The sequence below is a fragment of the Urocitellus parryii genome, chromosome 3 (assembly GCF_045843805.1).
Source record: "Urocitellus parryii isolate mUroPar1 chromosome 3, mUroPar1.hap1, whole genome shotgun sequence".
NCBI lineage: Eukaryota > Metazoa > Chordata > Mammalia > Rodentia > Sciuridae > Urocitellus > Urocitellus parryii.
The window spans coordinates 202,013,316-202,032,658 of NC_135533.1; the positions used below are offsets into that span (position 1 = coordinate 202,013,316).

At 39.9% G+C, this 19,343-nt stretch overlaps 1 protein-coding gene across 1 annotated transcript in view; it reads right to left on the reverse strand.

Moving 5' to 3' along the window:
• Positions 1-3,131: 3,131 nt before the first annotated feature.
• The window catches only part of LOC144253819 (histone-lysine N-methyltransferase SETD2-like), a 34,446-nt gene continuing 18,234 nt past the window's right edge, over positions 3,132-19,343 (reverse strand). Inside the window, exons 8-11 of the mRNA XM_077796483.1 lie at positions 11,541-11,593; positions 7,120-7,200; positions 4,460-4,561; positions 3,132-3,949 (exon numbers count right to left, since the gene is read on the reverse strand). Of these exons, the coding sequence (XP_077652609.1) occupies positions 3,788-3,949; positions 4,460-4,561; positions 7,120-7,200; positions 11,541-11,593 (398 nt within the window). The 3' untranslated portion in view covers positions 3,132-3,787. The remainder of the gene's footprint in view (positions 3,950-4,459; positions 4,562-7,119; positions 7,201-11,540; positions 11,594-19,343) is intronic.

A 19,343-nucleotide genomic window follows, 5' to 3' on the forward strand; every position in this document is an offset into this window, starting at 1 on the left:
TGTTGCTGGCTTCCATCTGCTCTGTTCTGGGGGGACAGAGCAGCCATTCACTTCCCCTCACCCTACCTTTCAGGACAGGGACTGGGTTGTAGGGGAGCAGGCAGTGGGAAAGTGGTTGGTCCAGCCCTCTCAATCCCCACTCCGCCTTCCTTTATGTAGCCTCAGCTGTTTTTTCTACTTTTGTATCCTTGATTAAAGACAACTTAGGAATTTTGAGCTGGCTTTGGTTCCTTGGGCCTGTGAGATAGCTGAGTGGCTATGAGGGAGAGGCCCAGTAAAGAGCTGGGGCAGCCTCTAGAATTAAGAGGACCTTCTCTAAGCAGCAACTGGGAATGGTAGACAGGGAACTCCCATAAAAGATCCATGGACTGGAATCCACACCAGGCATCTGCCTTTACTGGTTGTATCATGTTGAATCACCTATTTTATCTTGCTAATTCTGAGCTTCCTTAACTGAAGGCACATCTAGTAGGTCCCCACAAACCCTAAGAGTCCCAAGTTGGCACTGAAGGACCCCGAATTTATTTTCTTGATTTGTGCTGTAACCACCTGCAAGGGAAGGGTGAAGGTCTTCCTGACTAGACAGGAGGCAAAAGTCTCAAGAGTCAGGCTGGTCCTAGGGATCTAGTTTTCAAGGATCTCAGGTCACCTCCAGAGAAGAAAAAGGCAAACAGGGCTCCATATAAGACCTGAACTCCATTCAAGAGATGGAGTTCCAAATAGGCTTCCACAGAAGCTCATGTGGCTTCTACACAAGTGGGCAGACAGGCTCATACCTGAGGGGCAGTTCAGGACAGGCCTGCCCTCACATGCCCACCCTGCATGGAGGAGCAGGTAGGTTGGTTATTGTACCACCTGGGTGGGAGATGGGGAAACTTTAGAAGACAAGCCTTGCCTAGAAAGAGACAATGGCTAACATCCTGGCATTCACCAAAATCAGAGGGCTTCAGATCAATCCAAACTCACTGAGGAGATTTGGGATCCAGATGTGGTCCAGTGGGACCCAAGATGGATCCTGTCCTCTTGCTGAACTGATATGGCTGGGACTGGCTGCTTTGTGAATACCAAATTAAGAGTGCTATTGCTTTTCCTCTTAAAGTTTACCAGGGCTACATAACACTCTGTCTTTCCCTTAAAAAAAAAAAAAAGGAAGGGCAGCATGTTTTATAGTCACCTTCATTCTGAAGTGATGCCAGAGCAAAAACTGAAAAAAGATTCAGACCAGTGTGCTAGAGACATCACATCTTACTTTAGTATGGAGACAGTCACAGGGCTGAGGAGGATTGGGTCAGGAATCACTAAAATTCTGCATTGAAGCAGAGTGAAATAGCCTCAGCAATTAAGCAAAAACCTATCTCAAAAAAAAAAAAAAAAAAAGCTGGGGGATGCAGCTCAGTGATAAAGCACCCCTGTTTTCAATCCCCAATACAAAAACCAAAAAAACCAACCAAAGAAAAAACTGAGCCTCACGAACAAGTGCTAGATTAACTGGCATGTCTTATCCCAACCTAGGGATTTGAGCTAGAAGGAGCGTTGGGAGAGGGAAAAAAAAATTTTTTTAAATCAAAAAAGAAGTAGGGGCTGGGGTTATGGCTCAGTGGTAGAGCGCTCACCTAGCATGTATGAGGCCCTGGGTTCGATCCTCAACACCACATATAAATAGAGGTATTTTGTATGCAACTACAACTAATATATATATATATTTTTTTCTTTTTTTTTTTTTTAAAGAGGTAAAACTTAAAATTCCTTTTCAAAGAGATTTCATCAACAGCTCCCTGGCCACCAGGAAAATCTGAAACCTGGAGAGCCTCAAGTCAAAACCATGAGTTTGACTTGGTTGTGAGTGGCAGTGCATATGGGTGCACCCTTGTAGTGTGAACCAACCCAAGAGAGAAATACTTCCTTTTTATATGTTGCAAGTACTTGAACTGACATATTCTTTGTGAGACTCAACTAGAAAATGTTAAAAGAGGGTTGACAGTAAATTATGGTGCATCCATTTTACATAATCATGTGCTTTAAACATTTTGAAGACTGCAATATCATGGGAAAACTCTTTGAATGTACATGAGATAATTTAATCTAGAGATGATTTAAAGTCATCCTCTCAGGAGGATGTATGTGTGTATATGTAAATACTATGTCGTTTTATTTAGGGTTCTTGAGCATCCACAGACTTTGGTACCCATGGTGTCCTGCAACCAACCCTCCACAGATACTGAGGGACGACTGTATTAAGGATTTTCTGTCCTTGTTTAGTAATTAGTGATTCCTTTTAATACTAGAATTTAAAGAAGTTATTGATTCTTCCTGAGCCTTAGTTTCCTCACCAACAGTGCCAATGTCTGTGCCTCAGGTTGTAAAGATTGAATGAGCACAACCTGAGCTCCAAAGTTCTCAGCACAATACCTAGCAGGCAATGAGTACTTTAATTTCTGTTGGTTTCATCCACAATATGACAAGCCACAGTACTGTTGCAGTGAGCAGAATAAACATAATGAGGAACAGCCCCTTTGTAGAGATGGGCCCTCATCTGGCTACAAGCTCTAGACCCTCCTCACTGCTCAGACAACTGGTCATCAAAAGAAAGGGGCTGCCATCAAGCCCTGTATCTGCTCCCCACAACCTGTGCACTGTACCCCTTCCAAGTACACCTCTGGTGTCTAAGCCCAATGTCAGAGGACAAAGTGGGAAGTCAGGGAACCCAAAGATCAGATAAGCATTCCATCGGGCTGGGAGAAATCATGTCTTCAGAGGGAAGAGGTCCAAGGCCTTTCTCCAGCCAGGAAAAAGACATATTTACCTTTCTCTTGACTGACCCTCAATTGGAAAGAAGCCCAGCATCAGTGAGGCTTTAAGTCAGTTCCTCTACTCTGGAATGCCTACACAAGTTGACCTGACACAGATGCAGCGAGAAGTTCCAAAGCTCACATGTGTCAGTCGTCAGGCAAATGTCTACTATAGTTGTAGTGGGACTTATGAGAAACAAGGCCTGTTAATAAAACCTGGCAGCAAGGATTAATCTTGGACTTCACATACCACTGGCTGCTACATCCCCTCTCTCTTTCCAGTGACAGCACTCACTACACACAAACATGCTAGATTAACCTTTAGGGAACACACATGCCAAGTTCTTTAATTGATTTTATTTTTTACATAAAAAGTTCAGTAAAAATTGGATAAAGTAAAGTGATTTTTAAGCAGTAAATCAATCTTATCAACATAGCACAAGGCTAGCCAAAACCACAAGGCAGCCTGCTCTGGAATATTTACATGATAACAAATTAAACCTTGCAGGAGAACTTAAAACCGTCCTTACAAAGTCTTCCTGTGATCCTAGCACATAGAGGCTAAAAGCAAAACAAAAACCAAACAAAAACCAGGAAAGAACAAATTATTTTCAATATTTTCACATATACATTAAAATATAATACAGATCGTCAGGGGAAGGGTCGTGGGTGGGGATGCGCATGGGTCTGTGCGCTGACAGCACCGCCAAGGAGGAGACCCAGGTTTGAAAGTGGGGTCAGGTCTGGCCAGAGCCTTCCCTAAGCCATTGCCTCTGACAGCCTCTAACTACACCCCATTAGCTCACGACTAGGGGTCACTTGTAGATGGAGCTTGTTTTTGTAGCTTTCAGTTGACAGTTGCAGTTTGAATTCCTCAGGGTGATGTGTCACCAGTAGCTCAGCTCTGACAGTGGGGTGGGGCAAATAGGCCCACAGGATTTCCACTTCCCAGAGTCTGCCCTACCTGATCACCTATCCTCCCACCCTGGCCCCATAAGTCACTCTAATTCAGTGTCCTCTTTGGGTTTGTAAACAGCCCCAAACTTCTGCATGTACTTCTTAATGTACTCCTTGGTTTTGTGTTTCACATTCTCATTGCACTCCAGGTCCTCAGGGTTCTTACAGTACTTCAGCTCCTTATTCATAACGCCATGAGTCAGCTGTCCAGGGCATAGGAAGAGAGATCAAGCCACCATCAGAGTGGGAATGAGTTGAGGGGGTGGGTAACCCAGCCTGCTGCTTCCAGGCCTCTCTCACTGAGACTAGGAAGTCAACAAGGGTAGGTGGGGGCAGGCTGTGCTAGAGTCATCAGAGAGGAAAAGCTTAGTTTCACAAGTTTCTTAAAGAACTCTTGGTTTTTTTAGAGAGAATTTTTTTTTTAATATTTATTTTTTAGTTCTCTGCGGACACAACATCTTTGTTGGTATGTGGTGCTGAGGATCGAACCCGGGCCGCACGCACGCCAGGCGAGCGTGCTACCGCTTGAGCCACATCCCCAGCCCAAAGAACTCTTGGTTTTAAGTAAAGTGCTCCCTTTCCCAAACCTTCCCTCCCATTTCTGTGTCCCTGGCATCTAGCAAGTAAAACCACGCTTTCTATGATGAAGAGAAGCATCTTATATGGTACACAGTATGCCAAGAACACCGATAAACCAGAAGAAGGGGGAATACCTTGCGAGCTAGGTGTTTGAAATCCTCAGTTGTGGTGATTCTGCCCACTTTGCAGTCAGGTTTCCGGTAAGGGTTCAGGCACTGAACGATGAACTGAGACATCTGCAGGTATAGGAAAGGGAACACACTGTTCAACAGTTCAGAAAGAATAGGGAGTTGTGCTGAGGTAATAAAAAAGGTAATAAGTACCCTATGCAGTGGTGCACACCTATATTCTCAGCAACTCAGGAGGTGGAGAAAGGAGGATACAAGTTTAAGGCCAGATTCTGCAATTTAGTTAAGACCCTGTCTCAAAACAAAAAATATAAAGGACAGGAGATATAACTCAGTAGTAAGTAAAGCACCTCTGGGTTCAATCAGAAGGAAGAAAAGAAGAGAGGGATAAAGGTGGATTAGAGAGAGGAGAGAAGACAGCACCCAATCCTTCCCTTTTCTTCTCTCAGGTTGTCTGATTTGAACAACAGAATACCAGTAAGCCAGTAAGATGTAAGAGAAAATTATCTTGGCTCAGCCCTGAGCGGGAAAGAGCTCCCTTGGATGAACTAAGAAAGGCTCACTAAGAACAGCAGCTGGAGGAACCCAGCAGCAGGGCTCTCACAGCAATCCTAGGTTTCAGCCAACAAACTGTGTCCTCAGCATAAAGCAACACAGGGAGTGCAGAGCCAAGCAGGCATTTCAGAGCTACTAGGCAGCTCTTGGACTCCAAGAACTAGAGGCACTTTGTCCTTGAAGGTTACTTAAAGTCTGCACATGTTATACTTCATCTGAATCATACTGCCTATGTGAAACAGGTAGAAACACAGCATGACCATTGGAGGAAGACAGCTGGCAGGACCCTTTTCATTCCATCACTTCCAGTGTCCTACCTGGGTCGTCTCTAATGGGTCGGTCCTAACCAGTGGTTCTGAAAGAAGACCCCAGGGTCTTCTTGAGAAGTACTTATGGTATAAGTTCACAAGAGACAAATGGAACAAATGGTCAGTGATAGCTACTTCATCAGGAAGCATCCTAAGCAGGGTTTACCCATCCCTGAAACTCAGCTTTCTGATGATCAAAGAACAGGGTTGGACCACAAGATAGGCACTAAATAAAGAACTGTTGATTGACTGAGCTAAAACACCACTGACAGTATGGAACTAAGTTCTATTTCTGGGGAAACCTTTAAACAAAGAGAGAGGTGACAGACAGATACATAGAGAGTGTGTGTCTCTCATCATGGTGCCAGGCTGGCCTTGAACTTCTGGGCTTAGACAATCCTCCTGCCTCAGCCTCCTGAATAAGCCTTTTATTTTGCAATAATGGGGACTGAATCAGGGGCACTCTGCCATTAAGTGACATCCTCAGCCCTGTTGTTTAAATTTTGAGACAAGGTGTTGTTAAGTTGCTGAGGCTGGCCTCAAAGATCCTTCTGCCTTAACCTCCCAAGTAGCTAGGATTACAGGTGTACCACAATGCTCAGCTAGATAAACCTTTTATTCAATTTTGTTTCCCTCGTGCGGTTGCCTAGCCTCTGTACTATCCCCCCTTCAGTCCAATCCTCAAATATAGTCAAGGATTTAAATACCCTTTACTTAAACCATTGCCAATAGTTTCCACAGATACATAGCCACTATGAAGAGTCAGCATAATACCATCCACCCTCATTTCCAACATCACTCATTTGCCCTGTGCTACAGTCCTGGAAGAGATGTTGCTTTCTTTTGCCTCTGTACATTCTTCTGCCTAAAGTTATAGTCCTTCTTGATTCATACAACCAATTCCAGCCTCCCCTATTCAAGAGTCCTTCCTGAAATCCTGAAGAGTGGCCTCTAATTCTGTCATGGCACACTCTTCACATAGCTGCTGTTACTTATTTGTAGGTAGGTCCTTTTCTCCACACACCATGATCCCCTCCATGAATAAAGACTGGAGTTAGGATCTGGATTCCTAGAGGCAGGCGAGTTTAGTGTCCTGATGGCCAAGAACACTGCCAATAGCATAAAGAGGAGCTGCTTTTTCTCAATCTCTCGAAGAACAGGTAGCCACCAAATGAGAGATGAAAGAAAGAACACTGGAATTTGAGCCAGAAGACCTGAGTTCAAATCTTCCATCAAGAACTTGCCTGCTCTTGGGCTGGGGTTGTGGCTCAGTGGTAGAGCACTTCCCTAGCATGTGTGAGGCACTGGATTCCATCCTCAGCACATTTAAAAAATAAATTAATTAATTAAATAAAGGTATTGGGGGTGGGGTGGGGGGAGCTGCCTTGGTGCCAAGGTGCTTGAGGTGGAGGTAAAGGCCTTAAAAAAAAAAAAAAGAAAGAAAGAAAGAACCTGCCTGCTCTAGTACTTAAGAGCTCTTGTTACGGAGATAAAAAGTTGTAAAGGGCCATATCAATGAATAACTACACAATCGAATCACTGAAGGGAATACACAGTCAGGCAGCCTAACACTTAATAGAATTTTCCTTTGTCCAAGTAAAATGGGTAATATGGTTTGCAGAGGAACTCTTATCAGGCCAGTAAGAGATGATTGAAGAGTTCTTAAGGGAAAAAACACCACTTCAGCAAGACACAGTAGCTAATAAGCCTATGTGCTTGCCCATCTTGGGGGGCAAGGGAGATGTATATACTTAACACAGAAAGGAAAGGACTGAGGCTTAAGCCTCATCTACCAAACCTTACCTCTTTTCTGAACACTTCTTTGCTCTTCTTAGCCAGCTCACTAGAGGTGTCTGCTTCTGCTGTCTTGGGTTTTTTTGATGTCTAGAAACAGAAAACACAACAGCGCTAACGTGAGATGTCAGTTTAATGATGCCCTATGGTCCCAGATCCCTCTTTTCTCTTCCCCCTTTTGGGTTACCTCTTTGAATTAAGATTCATTTTAGAAGTCCTGTCTTAGGGGAATGGCCTGGAGTCCACTTGACTGATATGTTTCAAATTTTGTCATCTGGCTCTAGAATCAACTTTCAATCCTCTACCCTAAGTCAAAGTAATCCTTGATGTATTTTATATTTCCGGTTGTTTCAGAATCACTCTCTTTGCAGAACATGCTACACGGACTTCAGCTCTCCACATTGTCAAGTGAGGCCCAGTTTAAAGGAGCTTAACCTTTCTTGGCTCTGGTATTCTAGGGTTCCAGGACAAAGGAAATACTCTGTACTGAAAACCCTTGGTACTCATCACTTTCCTCTGAAGGCAGAGTTGGCTGGACTATAAAAGACAATCTTAGCATGCAGGAGAGGATCCTTGGAGATTGGTACCTTTAGTTCAAGAATGGAAACACTAAAGCATCATTGTGATATTGGGGTGAGGGTGGGGCAATGGGAGATGAGAGTCATTCAAGTCAATTAACAAAGGAATAGATGCTATCACACAATATATTTTGGGCCAAGATGGCACGATGATGATAAACCCAGAAACACTCCCTTGCAGCACTGCTAGAGGATAGGCTGCCAAGTTCCCCCTAACCAGTTACTGCCAAGAGTTTGTGATGGGCTAGCAGCTTTGGCATTCAGAACATCTGCCATGCAGGCCATCTCCTCAAACCTTTCTCACCATTAGCCATTAAGCCCCTTCCCAATAAATGTCCTTTTCTGTGGAAAAGAATAAGAACATTCATTTTGCCTTTGAATACAAGTTACTTTGGAAGGATCCAACAGCTACAGCTGGTATTATAGGTACTTCATGCTTTTGTTAGGAAACCAGAGCAGAGAAACTTTTATTAGACTCCCCAACCAATCCCCCATTGGCCTTTCTGTCTATTCCTGTCATTTCCATAAACAGTATGAAGAAGCTGCCCAATTCTCTCTGTTCTGGAGTGGTTCCCAAGCAAAGTGACACTCCCTTGGCTTTGGGCTGCTACAAATCAGCTTTCTGATTTGCTATATAAGTTTTACACATTTTCTGTTTTTCGACTTATTTTCTATGGTGATGGGATACCGGAGATGTTTAGGTTTGGGAGATAAGGTACAAACAACATACAGATACTATTTCTGTTTTCTGGAAATTAAAAACAACTCACTGGTAATTCTATTTTCAAATGTTTGAGATTTAATTTTTTTTTCAATTGTAGAAAGTGTAGGTGTGTTCTACAATAAGACCTAAAGTAGCAAGGCATCAAGAATTATTTGAAGCCAGGCATGGTGGCTCATGCCTGTAATTCCAGTAGCTTAGGAGGCTGAGATAGGAATTTCTCAAGTTCAAGGCCAGTCTCAGCAACTCAGTGAGGCCCTATGCAATTTGGTGAAACCCTGTCCCAAAAAATAAAGAGGGCTGGCGATGTGGCTCAGTTGGTTGGTGCCACTGGGTTCAATTTCAGGTTACCCCTACCTCCTAAAAAAGAATTATGTGAAAAAGACAAGGAAACTTAAAAATTTCACCTGCTATTCTACTATAGATCTCAGTCATGAGTAGCAACAGCAAGAAGTACAGAGAGGGTCTTTAGTTATACCTAAAGCTAGATCAGAGTTCCTCATCCTATGGAAAAGGCCAGAGGCTCAGGGAGGGCACTGTCTACACAGGAATGTCCTGCTTTCCTTTGAATAGGATGTCTTCAGAAAGCTAGATAAATCCAACACAGATTTACTAGATTTCTAATTTAATCCCTGACTTGGTGAAATTGGGGTGAACTTTAAAAACAGTTATAGAACACTATCCACTGAGCTCTGTCAGGAAAAGGCCCCTCTATTGGGCCTTTTGAATGCTAAACAATTATGATTGAGAAAGGAAAAGTTCATATGAAGGAAGTCTAAATTCCATCATGGAAATCATGAACAACAACAACAAAAAAATCCTGAACCAAAATGAAGTTTTCCTGGGAGTATTGAAATTCATGAACCCCATTCTTCTTGGTCTGTCGTCTGTAAATGGCATGAGAAACAGTTTCAGAACACTTATAGGAGCCTAATGCCAAGCCCAGGAGCCGAGTTGGTGTCAGAGCTGAGGATAGCGCTAGTTACTGACATGGAAAACCTTGGGACTGCCCCAAGCATTTTTTAGCATTTCTAACAATAAAGCTAAGTGGTGTTATTCACCTCTCTGAAAGCCTATTGCCCATGAAAAATCTTTTAGCACCAGAAAAGACATGAGACTGGACCAATGGTCCCTAACATGTAACAGGATAATTCACAGGTATCTGCCTGTATAGCAAGTTGCCTCACTGAGATTTAAGAAAACCACCACATAGCAGGGTGGGACTCTGATACATGAAAAAGCAAAGTGTTCCCATGACCTCAGCAGTAACTAATTTGCCTTTTCTCCATGTTGGCTCATTTGGGGCCACTAGTCAGTGTAACATTTTTTGTGGGAGCCTACAGAAGCAGTGGCCAGAAGGGAGCACACAGTGAAATGAGCACACAAAAGGGTCTGGCAAAAAGCCAAAGCCTACTGCTTTTAGAAACTGATGCTGCTTCTTCATTTGGGTACATTTGGATTCCCTGAAAATCTGGTCTTAAAGTGAATCTTAAGTCTTTGTGACTTAGATGGCAATGGCCTTAAGCTTACTGGGTGGCTCTGGTGCCCATGTGCACACTGTGTAATACAACAAATACAAACTCCATCCTTAATCACACACACAGACACAACTAGATCACAAAGTCCATGTGCCCTAAAACTGAGGAGTATGGCCTATTCTAGAAATGGGTCCCAACAAGAGAGAGAATATACTCAGCTAATGTTTCTCTCTCCCTGAATTAATTAATTTTTTTAATTTGTTTTAATTAGTTACACGTGACAGTTCAACTTTCCCTGAATTTAATTAAATACTTTTTGGAACATGAAACCTAAAGGATTACTTAATGAGGACTGGGACAGCACACATGCAGAAGGAGGAGCTGAGCCATTAGAAACACTACAGATACAATTCAACCTAAATTCTGAGACACAGAAATCTGAATGTATATTAATTAAAAGGTTAAGAAAGATGATACTTGGGCTGGGGATGTGGCTCAAGTGGTAGCGTGCTTGACTGGCATGCGAGGGGCGCTGGGTTCGATCCTCAGCACCACATAAAAATAAAATAAAGATGTTGTGTCCACCGAAAACTAAAAAATAAATATTAAAAAAATTCTCTCTCTCTCTAAAAAAAAAAAGATGATATTGAAAATATATTGCTTTGGAGTTGCATAGTAAAATTCTATTTCGCTGAGTGCTTCTAGATAAATTAAGGTGCAGCTGAAAACTTTGTTCAAAAAAAAGGTAGGGAGTGGTGAGAGTGCTAGAATAGGAGCAAAAGATCTCTAAATTAAATTCTAACAATAGTATTTCCAAAGTCTGGATTACACATAGGCTCCCATTTGCTTCATTCAGAAGGAAGCAGAGTTTACAGAAACTCAGGAACTAAAGTTTTTTAAAAGACATTACTAGTAGCTGATATGGTGGAATATGTGGTGGAATGACTTGGGAGTTCTGAGGAAGGAGGATCACAAATTCAAGGCCAGCCTCAGCAACTTAGTGAGGCCTTGTCTCAAAATAAAAAATAAAAGAGCTGGGGATGTGGCTCATTGGTTAAGCCCTAATCCTCAGTATCGCCAAAAGAAAAGGAAAGGGGACCAAAAAAAAAAAAAAAAAATGGATGGGAGGTAGCTTAGCCTAGCTCAGTGGTAGTGCTTGCCTCAGCATGCATAAGAACCTGGTTCAATCCCCAGTAATAGCAGTGCACACATTACTAGGAACCAGCGGGCCTTCTACTCTGTGTATCTGGCCTAAGAGTATTGCAGACCTAGGATTTCTCTCTGGTTCCCCAACTGATGAACAGGTTATCCTGACTGAGCAACACAATCATAGAGATCTGCACTCTGGCTTTGACAATCCCCCCTCAAATGTGATTTCTTAGTTCTTCATGACTAGTAAGTGATTTCTATGAAATTATTTTGCAAACTGACCTGACTCCAAAAATGGGATCACCAACTGAAAGAACTCTTGGCCCTGATCCCACCCTCTGCAACTCCCTCAATCCAACACTCTACAATAATTATTTTACTATAACTTAGAGAACACTAGTATACCTCATAACTGTTAATTTTAAGCCAGGAGATAGCTGCTCTCAATTGTGCAGTCAGCAATGATTAAGGTTTGAGGTTCTCAAAAAGAAGATTTGAACTCACCACAGGATGGATGATGGAAGAGAGTACAAGATGACCAGGAGTAGGGAACAATACTGGAGGAAAACAGAGAAGGAAGGCTCTCACAGATGCTTAGCCTCATTATCAAAAGCTTCTACCACCACCCAGCGTTCTTCAAAGGATTCTCTATCCACTGCATACCTTCCCTTGGACATTCCATATGCTTCTATGTTTCCAATAAGCACTAATTTACTGTTGACTCAAACCTAGATTTGACGATCTACCAGCTTTTACTATTCTGAATCTCATAGGGAGCTCAAATTCTATACTGAACTTTTCTCCACCTCCTCCTATTCTTTCCTTCATTTCCTAGAATGAGCAGTGGGTTGGTTGCTTCCCGCCCTACCCTCCTCAACCAGGGGTGCTTAACCATGGAGCTACATCTCTATATCTTTTTTTATTTTGTATTCTGAGACAGAGTCTCACTAAGCTGCTTAGGGTCTTGCTAAATTGTTGAGGTTGGCTTTGAACTTTCAATCCTTCTTCAGCCTTCCAAGCTGCTGTGATTACAGGCATGCACTGGGCAAACAGTCAGATCTTACTCATGCAAGCTAAAAATGAGGGTTGTGGGTATCCTTGCTTTTTTCTTACCCACTAGTCTGCTAAGTGCTGAATATTGCCTTCTCAAATGTCTTTGCCTGGTTCCCCAATATCTCTACTCTTGAGTTCCACACTTTGCCTGAACCATTATAAGACTCTTCAATCTGATCTTCCTGTCACTGACCCTGTTTTTCAAATGGGCTTGTTGCACACACAATCGACTGACTCCCCGCACTAAAAGTATTCATTGGCTCCAAGTACCTATCTAATAATCACATTAATAGGACAGTAAAACCTCAGAAAATTTAAATCTTACTTTTCCATTTGTGGAGTGGGTGGTCCTAGTGATAGAACCCAGAGCCTCACACATGCTAGGCAAGCATTCTCCCACTGAATTATAACCTAAGCCTTACTTGTTCACCACCCTATATACAAACTCTCATCATGACAAATTATTTTCATTGTTTTCTATATATACTCTGTACTGTTCTGATTTTATGCCTTTGCAAAAACTGCTTTATGTATCTCAAATGCTCAAACCTATTAATTTAACAATAGATAAAACTGTGTTTTTTGTAACATCTCTGATGCATCTTCTTACACTATGATCACTATGTTCCTAAAACATTTTGTGTATACTGTGGCAATTACCCCACTGTATCCTTTTAGATCTATTTTTAGCTAAACTTCCTGAAAACCAGGATCCAGTTTTAATCTCTTTCAATCTGTAATACCTCACACAAGGTCTGTAAATTAATACAAACTTACTCTGTACTTTCAAGGGGATTCCTAAGTGAAGGTCCTAAAGATGAAAAATATGGGACATAAATACCTTCCCCAAAGACATCTTTCTTCTGTTTACTGAAATGTTAGCTCAATGAATGCAATTGTGAAGTGTTAAGAAGGACAGATGCAAATAAGTTCTAGCTATCCAAGTCCAATTGGGACTGTGGAAGAGACTATGGTTTAGAAAGAGACCCAAAGACCAATAGCCCAAACCTTTGCCTTGTGCTTCAGGGCAAGGTCAGGCAGAAGATCAAAGCTCATTTGTTTCTCTATCTGCTTTCTTTACCAAAGGGTTAACAATAAAGAATGGAAGACTTTGGTTTGGATTTTTTCATTAGAAATACAAGAAAAGGTAAAAATGACAAATCACAGATAAAAAGTCTAAGAAACTAAGATAGTTTTTTGCAATGTCCAGATAATTTTTTGCAAGAAGCACATTGACACTTAAGGAGTTTTAACCTTAGGTAACTTTCTGTACAGCCACTACCCCCCACCAACACAAAACCATCCCTTACAGATCCTTTGTGTACTGCTAATAGTAACATATAATAGTGCAGCTATTTTGGAAAACTTAAAATTTCTTAAAACGCTAAACATAACTTTATCCAATGACTCAGCAATTCTACTTCTAGGTATTTACCTAATAGAAGTGAAAATATGTGTTCAAAAGAGTTGTGAAAATGTTCATTCATGTAACATTATTTATTAATTTATTTATTATTAACAGTCAAATAGCAGAAACAACACAAATTACACCAACTGATAAATGGATAAACAAAATGTTATACATATTTATAACAGAATAGTATTCACTCATAAAAGGAATGAAATCCTGATACATACTATACCAAAGATGAATCTTGAAAACATGCTAAATAAGTCAGTCATAAAAGAAAGTAATTAGTGGTTGGACTAAAGTGGGAACTAACCAAATGGACATGAGATCTTATTGGGAGGATTAAAATGTTCTAAAACCAAATTGTGGTAATGTTTGAATAATCTGTGATTTTATTAAAAGTCATTGAATTATAAACCCAAAACAATTAGGTTTGATGCAAAGTATATTATACCTCAATAAAGTTACTGGTTCCCCCTCCCCTTTTTCTTTACTTCTCTCAAAAGCCCTGCCATAGGGCTGGGGTTGGGGCTGAGGGGTAAAGTGCTTCCCTGGCACATGTCAGGCACTATATGTGAATAATATACATATAGAGATGATAGATAGATAGATAGATAGATAGACAGACAGACGGACTGGGGATGGAACAGCAAGGAGGGAAAGCAGGACAGACAGAAAACAATTTTTAGGACCCTGAAACTACTCTGTATGACATTATATTGGTGAATACATGCCATTATACATTTATCAAAACCCACAGAATGTACAATACCAAGAGTGAATCCTAATATTAATTATAGTCTTTGGTGCTAATTATGTATAAGTACAGGTTCATCAAATTTAACAACTGTACTTCTCTGGTACTAGAAGTTGCTCTGCATGTGCAGTAGTAGGGGTATATGGGAACACCACAGTCTCTTTTCTTTCTTCCTTTGATCTACTTTCTGCTCAATTTGGCTGTGCCACAATAGAACTAAATATTAAGACTATTTTTTAAAAGAAGTAAGCTAAATAACTTTTTCAGACAAACAAAAACAGAAAATTCATCACCAGTAAATCAGAAATACTAGAACTATTAGAGGGAATTCTTCAGGCTAAAGGAAAATAATTCCAGATGGAAACACAATTGTACATGACACAAAAATAGCAACAGATATTTCTCATGAAGTTTTAAAAAGTTCTTTAACAGTTAACAGACTTGTGTGTGGTACTGGGGATTTAACACAAGGTCTAATGCATGCTAACCTGTGCTACAATTAAGGTACACCCCTAGTCTCATTAACAAACTTTAAAGCTGAAAACAGTAATATATTCTGGGGTTCATAACATAAAAAATAAAATTAAGTTTATACCATAAGTAATAAAAAAAAAGTGGCATATGATACAACGGTAGGCTACAATGAGATAAATACACATATTGTAAATCTTAGGTCTCATAATACCTTTGCATTCTTAAAACATTGAGGAACCCCAAAAAGCTTTTATTCCTAAGAAATATCTATCAAGATTTTTTATATTATAAATTAAACTTAAACTGGGAATAAATAAAATTTCAAAAAAATATTAAAAACTTTTCATGTTAATATAAATAAACATATGAAATACATTTTTTAATGAAAAAGTAACTACTATCCAAAACTAAAGAAATTTGGCAAAAGTGCCACAGGCTTTACATTTGCAAAATCCCTTATGTTTCACTTAATAGAAGAAATGTGAATGTATGGAAATAACAAAGGCATACAATGTTTTGGGAAACAGTTTTTGACTCATGGCTCCTTGAAATGGTCTTGACAACCCTAGAGATCCTACACCAAATTTTAAGAACCACAGCCTTAGAGCAACCACAAAAAAACTCAGTAAAACAAAGACGTATAGCTAATAAGCCAACAGAAAAGAGAAAAAAATAGAAACCTGGAAAATTTTAAACCCAAAAGAAACGAGGAAAAAAACAGAACAAAAGATGAAAAATTTTAAAAACAAAGAGATTTTAAACCCAATCCTATCGATATTTAATAGATGTGTCAACACATTAAACATACCCATCTTCTCCCAACTTTCAAAATCTGACAAACCAAACTAATAGTATTTTGCTTTCTATTTTCTTAATAGCTATATAAAACGTATCGACTTTAAGCCTAATTCTGGGCTTGACTTTGATACATTTAGATATGTTGTAAATGAGAACAATTTTTCACAGAATGCTAATTACCACACCCACATTATTTTCCCATGGCTGTCACTGTGAATATTCTGTCACTTTAGTGCACTCAGCCTTTCTAGAATTTGTGAACTCATTTATTATCACTAACTCTTGGGCATGTTAGAAACTATATTCTTGCCTATAACATGTTACTTTTTGTATGTACGGATATATAGTCAGATGCACACACAATGAATCAGTGAAGGAAATTAGACCCAGTCCCCATAAATAGGGCATTAAGCAGCTGGCCTGGTCTACTGTTTGTCTTCAGAAAATGACTGCTGAGGGGCTGGGGATGTGGCTCAGGCGGTAGCGCGCTCGCCTGGCATGCATGCCGCCCGGGTTTGATCCTCAGCACCACATACAAACAAAGATGTTGTGTCTGCCGAGAACTAAAAAATAAATATTAAAAAAAAAAAAATCTCTCTCTGTCTCTCTCTCTCCTCTTTCTTTAAAAAAAAAAAAAAGAAAGAAAATGACTGCTGAATGATATAGTTACACAGTGCTAACTGTGCTTCAATTCTGTTAACTTTCTAGGCTCTCCTCTTACCAAACAGGATACCATTTCATTCAATCCTTCATTTCTTGCCTAGAAGTGTTAGAACAGTGCTTTCAAAACTTTTAGTTTTCACAATTCTGTTAAAACAAAAACAAAAACAAAAACAAAACAGCAAACAATGGTTAGCTGGGCACAGTGGCATACACCTGGAATCTCCAGCTACTTAGGAGGCTAAAATAGGAGGATTGCAAATCTGAGGCCAGCATAGGCAATTTAGCAAGATTGTTTTAAATTAAAATAAAAAAGGACTGGAGTAGATTGTTTGCCTCAAATGTACAAGACCTGGGTTCAATCCCCAATAACATAAATAAATAAAGAATAAAATAAAAAAGTATTTTAACCCCCAAAATTAAGTTTTTATGGAAAAGTGTTACAGAAAATGCACAAGAAAAATATCAGATAATCTTTAGATCCTAGAACAAAACTCCCTGGGTCCATGCTAGGGCTGGCCAGATAGGAGTCTCAAAAGGAAAAGCTTCAAGAAGATAAACTCTTATTATTCAGAGCCTAATTTACACATTACCCTCTCAAGTTTTCTTCAATTTCCTTTTAATATTGCATCTTCCTCCTCTATAAATGTCTCTAGCCCTTAAGAGTCAAAACCGTAATTAACCACTAAACCATATAATAATATATACTTTCAATCTTACTGTTATGGTATAGATCCTAAATGTTCCCCAAACACCATGAGTTGAAGGTTTGGTCACCAGTTGATGATATTGTCAGGAGGTAGGGTCTAATTGGAAGAAGTTAGGTCACTGGGGAGTATGCCCTTCAAGAGTATGCTGGGAACCAGCTGCTTCCTCTCTCTTTAGCTTCCTAGCCACCATGATATCAACAGCTTTGCTCTACCATGTGCTTTCCACCATGATATTATACCTTGCCACAGGCCCAAAACAATGGGGTTAAGTGATCATAAACTGAAACCTATAAACACCATGAGCCAAAATAATTTTTTTCCCTTTTAAGATTTTTATCGGAGGTATTTGCAACAGAAAGTTGACTAACGCACTTACCATCCTATAGGCCCTAAGAGCAATAATCTTGTCGCATACTGCTTTTGTATCCCCAGGTTTCGATGTTTATGTTAAATAGGAACTCAAATGTCTGATAAGTAACCAAAATGTAAAAAAAAAAAAAAAAGAGTGGGATTAATCTCATGTCTGTATGATTTGAAATGTGGTTTTGGATCCAAAGTTAAAGTTAGTAGACAATGATTAAAGCATTGTGTTTTGGTTGTTAATACTTCCAATATTCTACCCCCCAAATACACATGCACCCACAGAAACAGGACAGAGATCAGATAAGTATACCATATACATACTCTGAGGAGTATGGATATAGTAAGGTTTTAAGTCTATACTTCTCTTAATAGTCAATCACAAAAAGTAAGTACTATAACTTAGTCTTAAATGTGTATGAGAATTGCCTAGGGACTTTAGATTCTGAACTAGGAGGAAGTATGAACTAGGGTTTGGGATTCTGCAGTTTTAATATGTGCTTCTGGGCACTGAATAGATTCATTGTGAAGTCCTTAACTCCAATTAGTTCAATTTCTATAGTCTACCACCACCAGAGTTTTTAAAATGCAAAGTCAGATCGTGTTACCAAACTACTTTAAGGATTTGCCATTACTTAGAAAGAGAATGGAGTTCTAATTGCTTAGAATGGCATGTAAAGCTGCTCTTTTACTTGGCTGCTGCTGCTACTACTACCACTATGTGTGTTTTTTTTGTTTTATATTTTGTTATATTTTTTGGTACTGGGGATTAAACCTAGGGGTGCTTTGTGACAGGCACAGTGAGTGGCACCCACCTGAAATCCCAGTGACCTGGGAGGGTGAGGCAGAATTGTAAGTTTGATGCCAGCCTCAGCAACTTAGCAAAGCCCTAAGCAACTTAGTAAAACCCAGTCACAAAATAAAAACAAAACAAAATAAAAGGAGCTGGGGAAGTGGCTCAGTGGTAAAGCACCTCAGGGTTCAATTCATAGTATGAAAAAAAAAAAAAAAAAAAGAGAACCTACTTGTGCCCCACCACTGAGCTATATTTTTTCTTCGGAGATAGGGTCTCACTAAGTTAACCAAGTCTGGCCTGGAATTTGCAATCCTCCTGCCTCAGCCTACCGAAAGCTAGAATTAGAGGTGTGCATCACTATACCCAGTTTTGGCTTCTATTTCTCAGTTCCTACTTTGTGTTTGACAGTTTTGATGAGCTAGATTTTCATACAAAAAAAAAAAAAAAAAGGCTTTCCTCTGAACATTAAATAAGCAATAGTGGACTTTATGCCTACTTTTCATTTGCTTTGAAAGGCCTAACTTAGTAGACACACATCAAACCAAAAGACTGAATCATAATTAATGAAGTACCCATGAACTAGCTTGGCTTTACGCAGGTGATATGGTCTCCAATGTGATCATCTCTGGCCCCAGAGCTCAGCTAAACTGTTGCACCACAAATTTCAGTCACTATTTTTTTTTAAAGATATAGCTAACATAGCTATAGAAGTATGGAAAGAGGAAACTGTATATTGTGTTTATCTGTTTTATTTTTATTTTTGTGGTGCTGGGAATTGAACCTAGGACCTCAACATTCTAGACAAGAGCTCTACAACTGACCCATATCTCCAGGCCTTGTTTGTAAGTTTATACATCATTTTAAATGGCAATTGCTTAGTAGTCCTGGACATATTCTAAAATGATTCAAGAACACATGGTAGCACAACAGCTGGAAAGAAGCAGCTATGTGATTTAAGTGAATCATTTGAAATCTTATCAAGTTCCATGCGGATTTAACTTAATTGTGTTATTTTTTGGCAAATATCCAGTACACGGTAAAGAACGAAAAACCATTTCCTCCAAAAGTTGATACAAAAGAAAGTATGAATCTGGCTTCTATTTTACTTATTTTTCATTCCAGCTCTTTCTTCCCTCTTCCACCTATCCCTACTAATTTAATTAAATGCCTCTCCTTATTTTGAAAATAAAATACTATTATTCAATAGATTTTATAACACAGAAAAATACGGTCTCATTCAAGATACCTCTTCCAACCAGGCGCGGTGGCACATGCCTATAATCCCAGC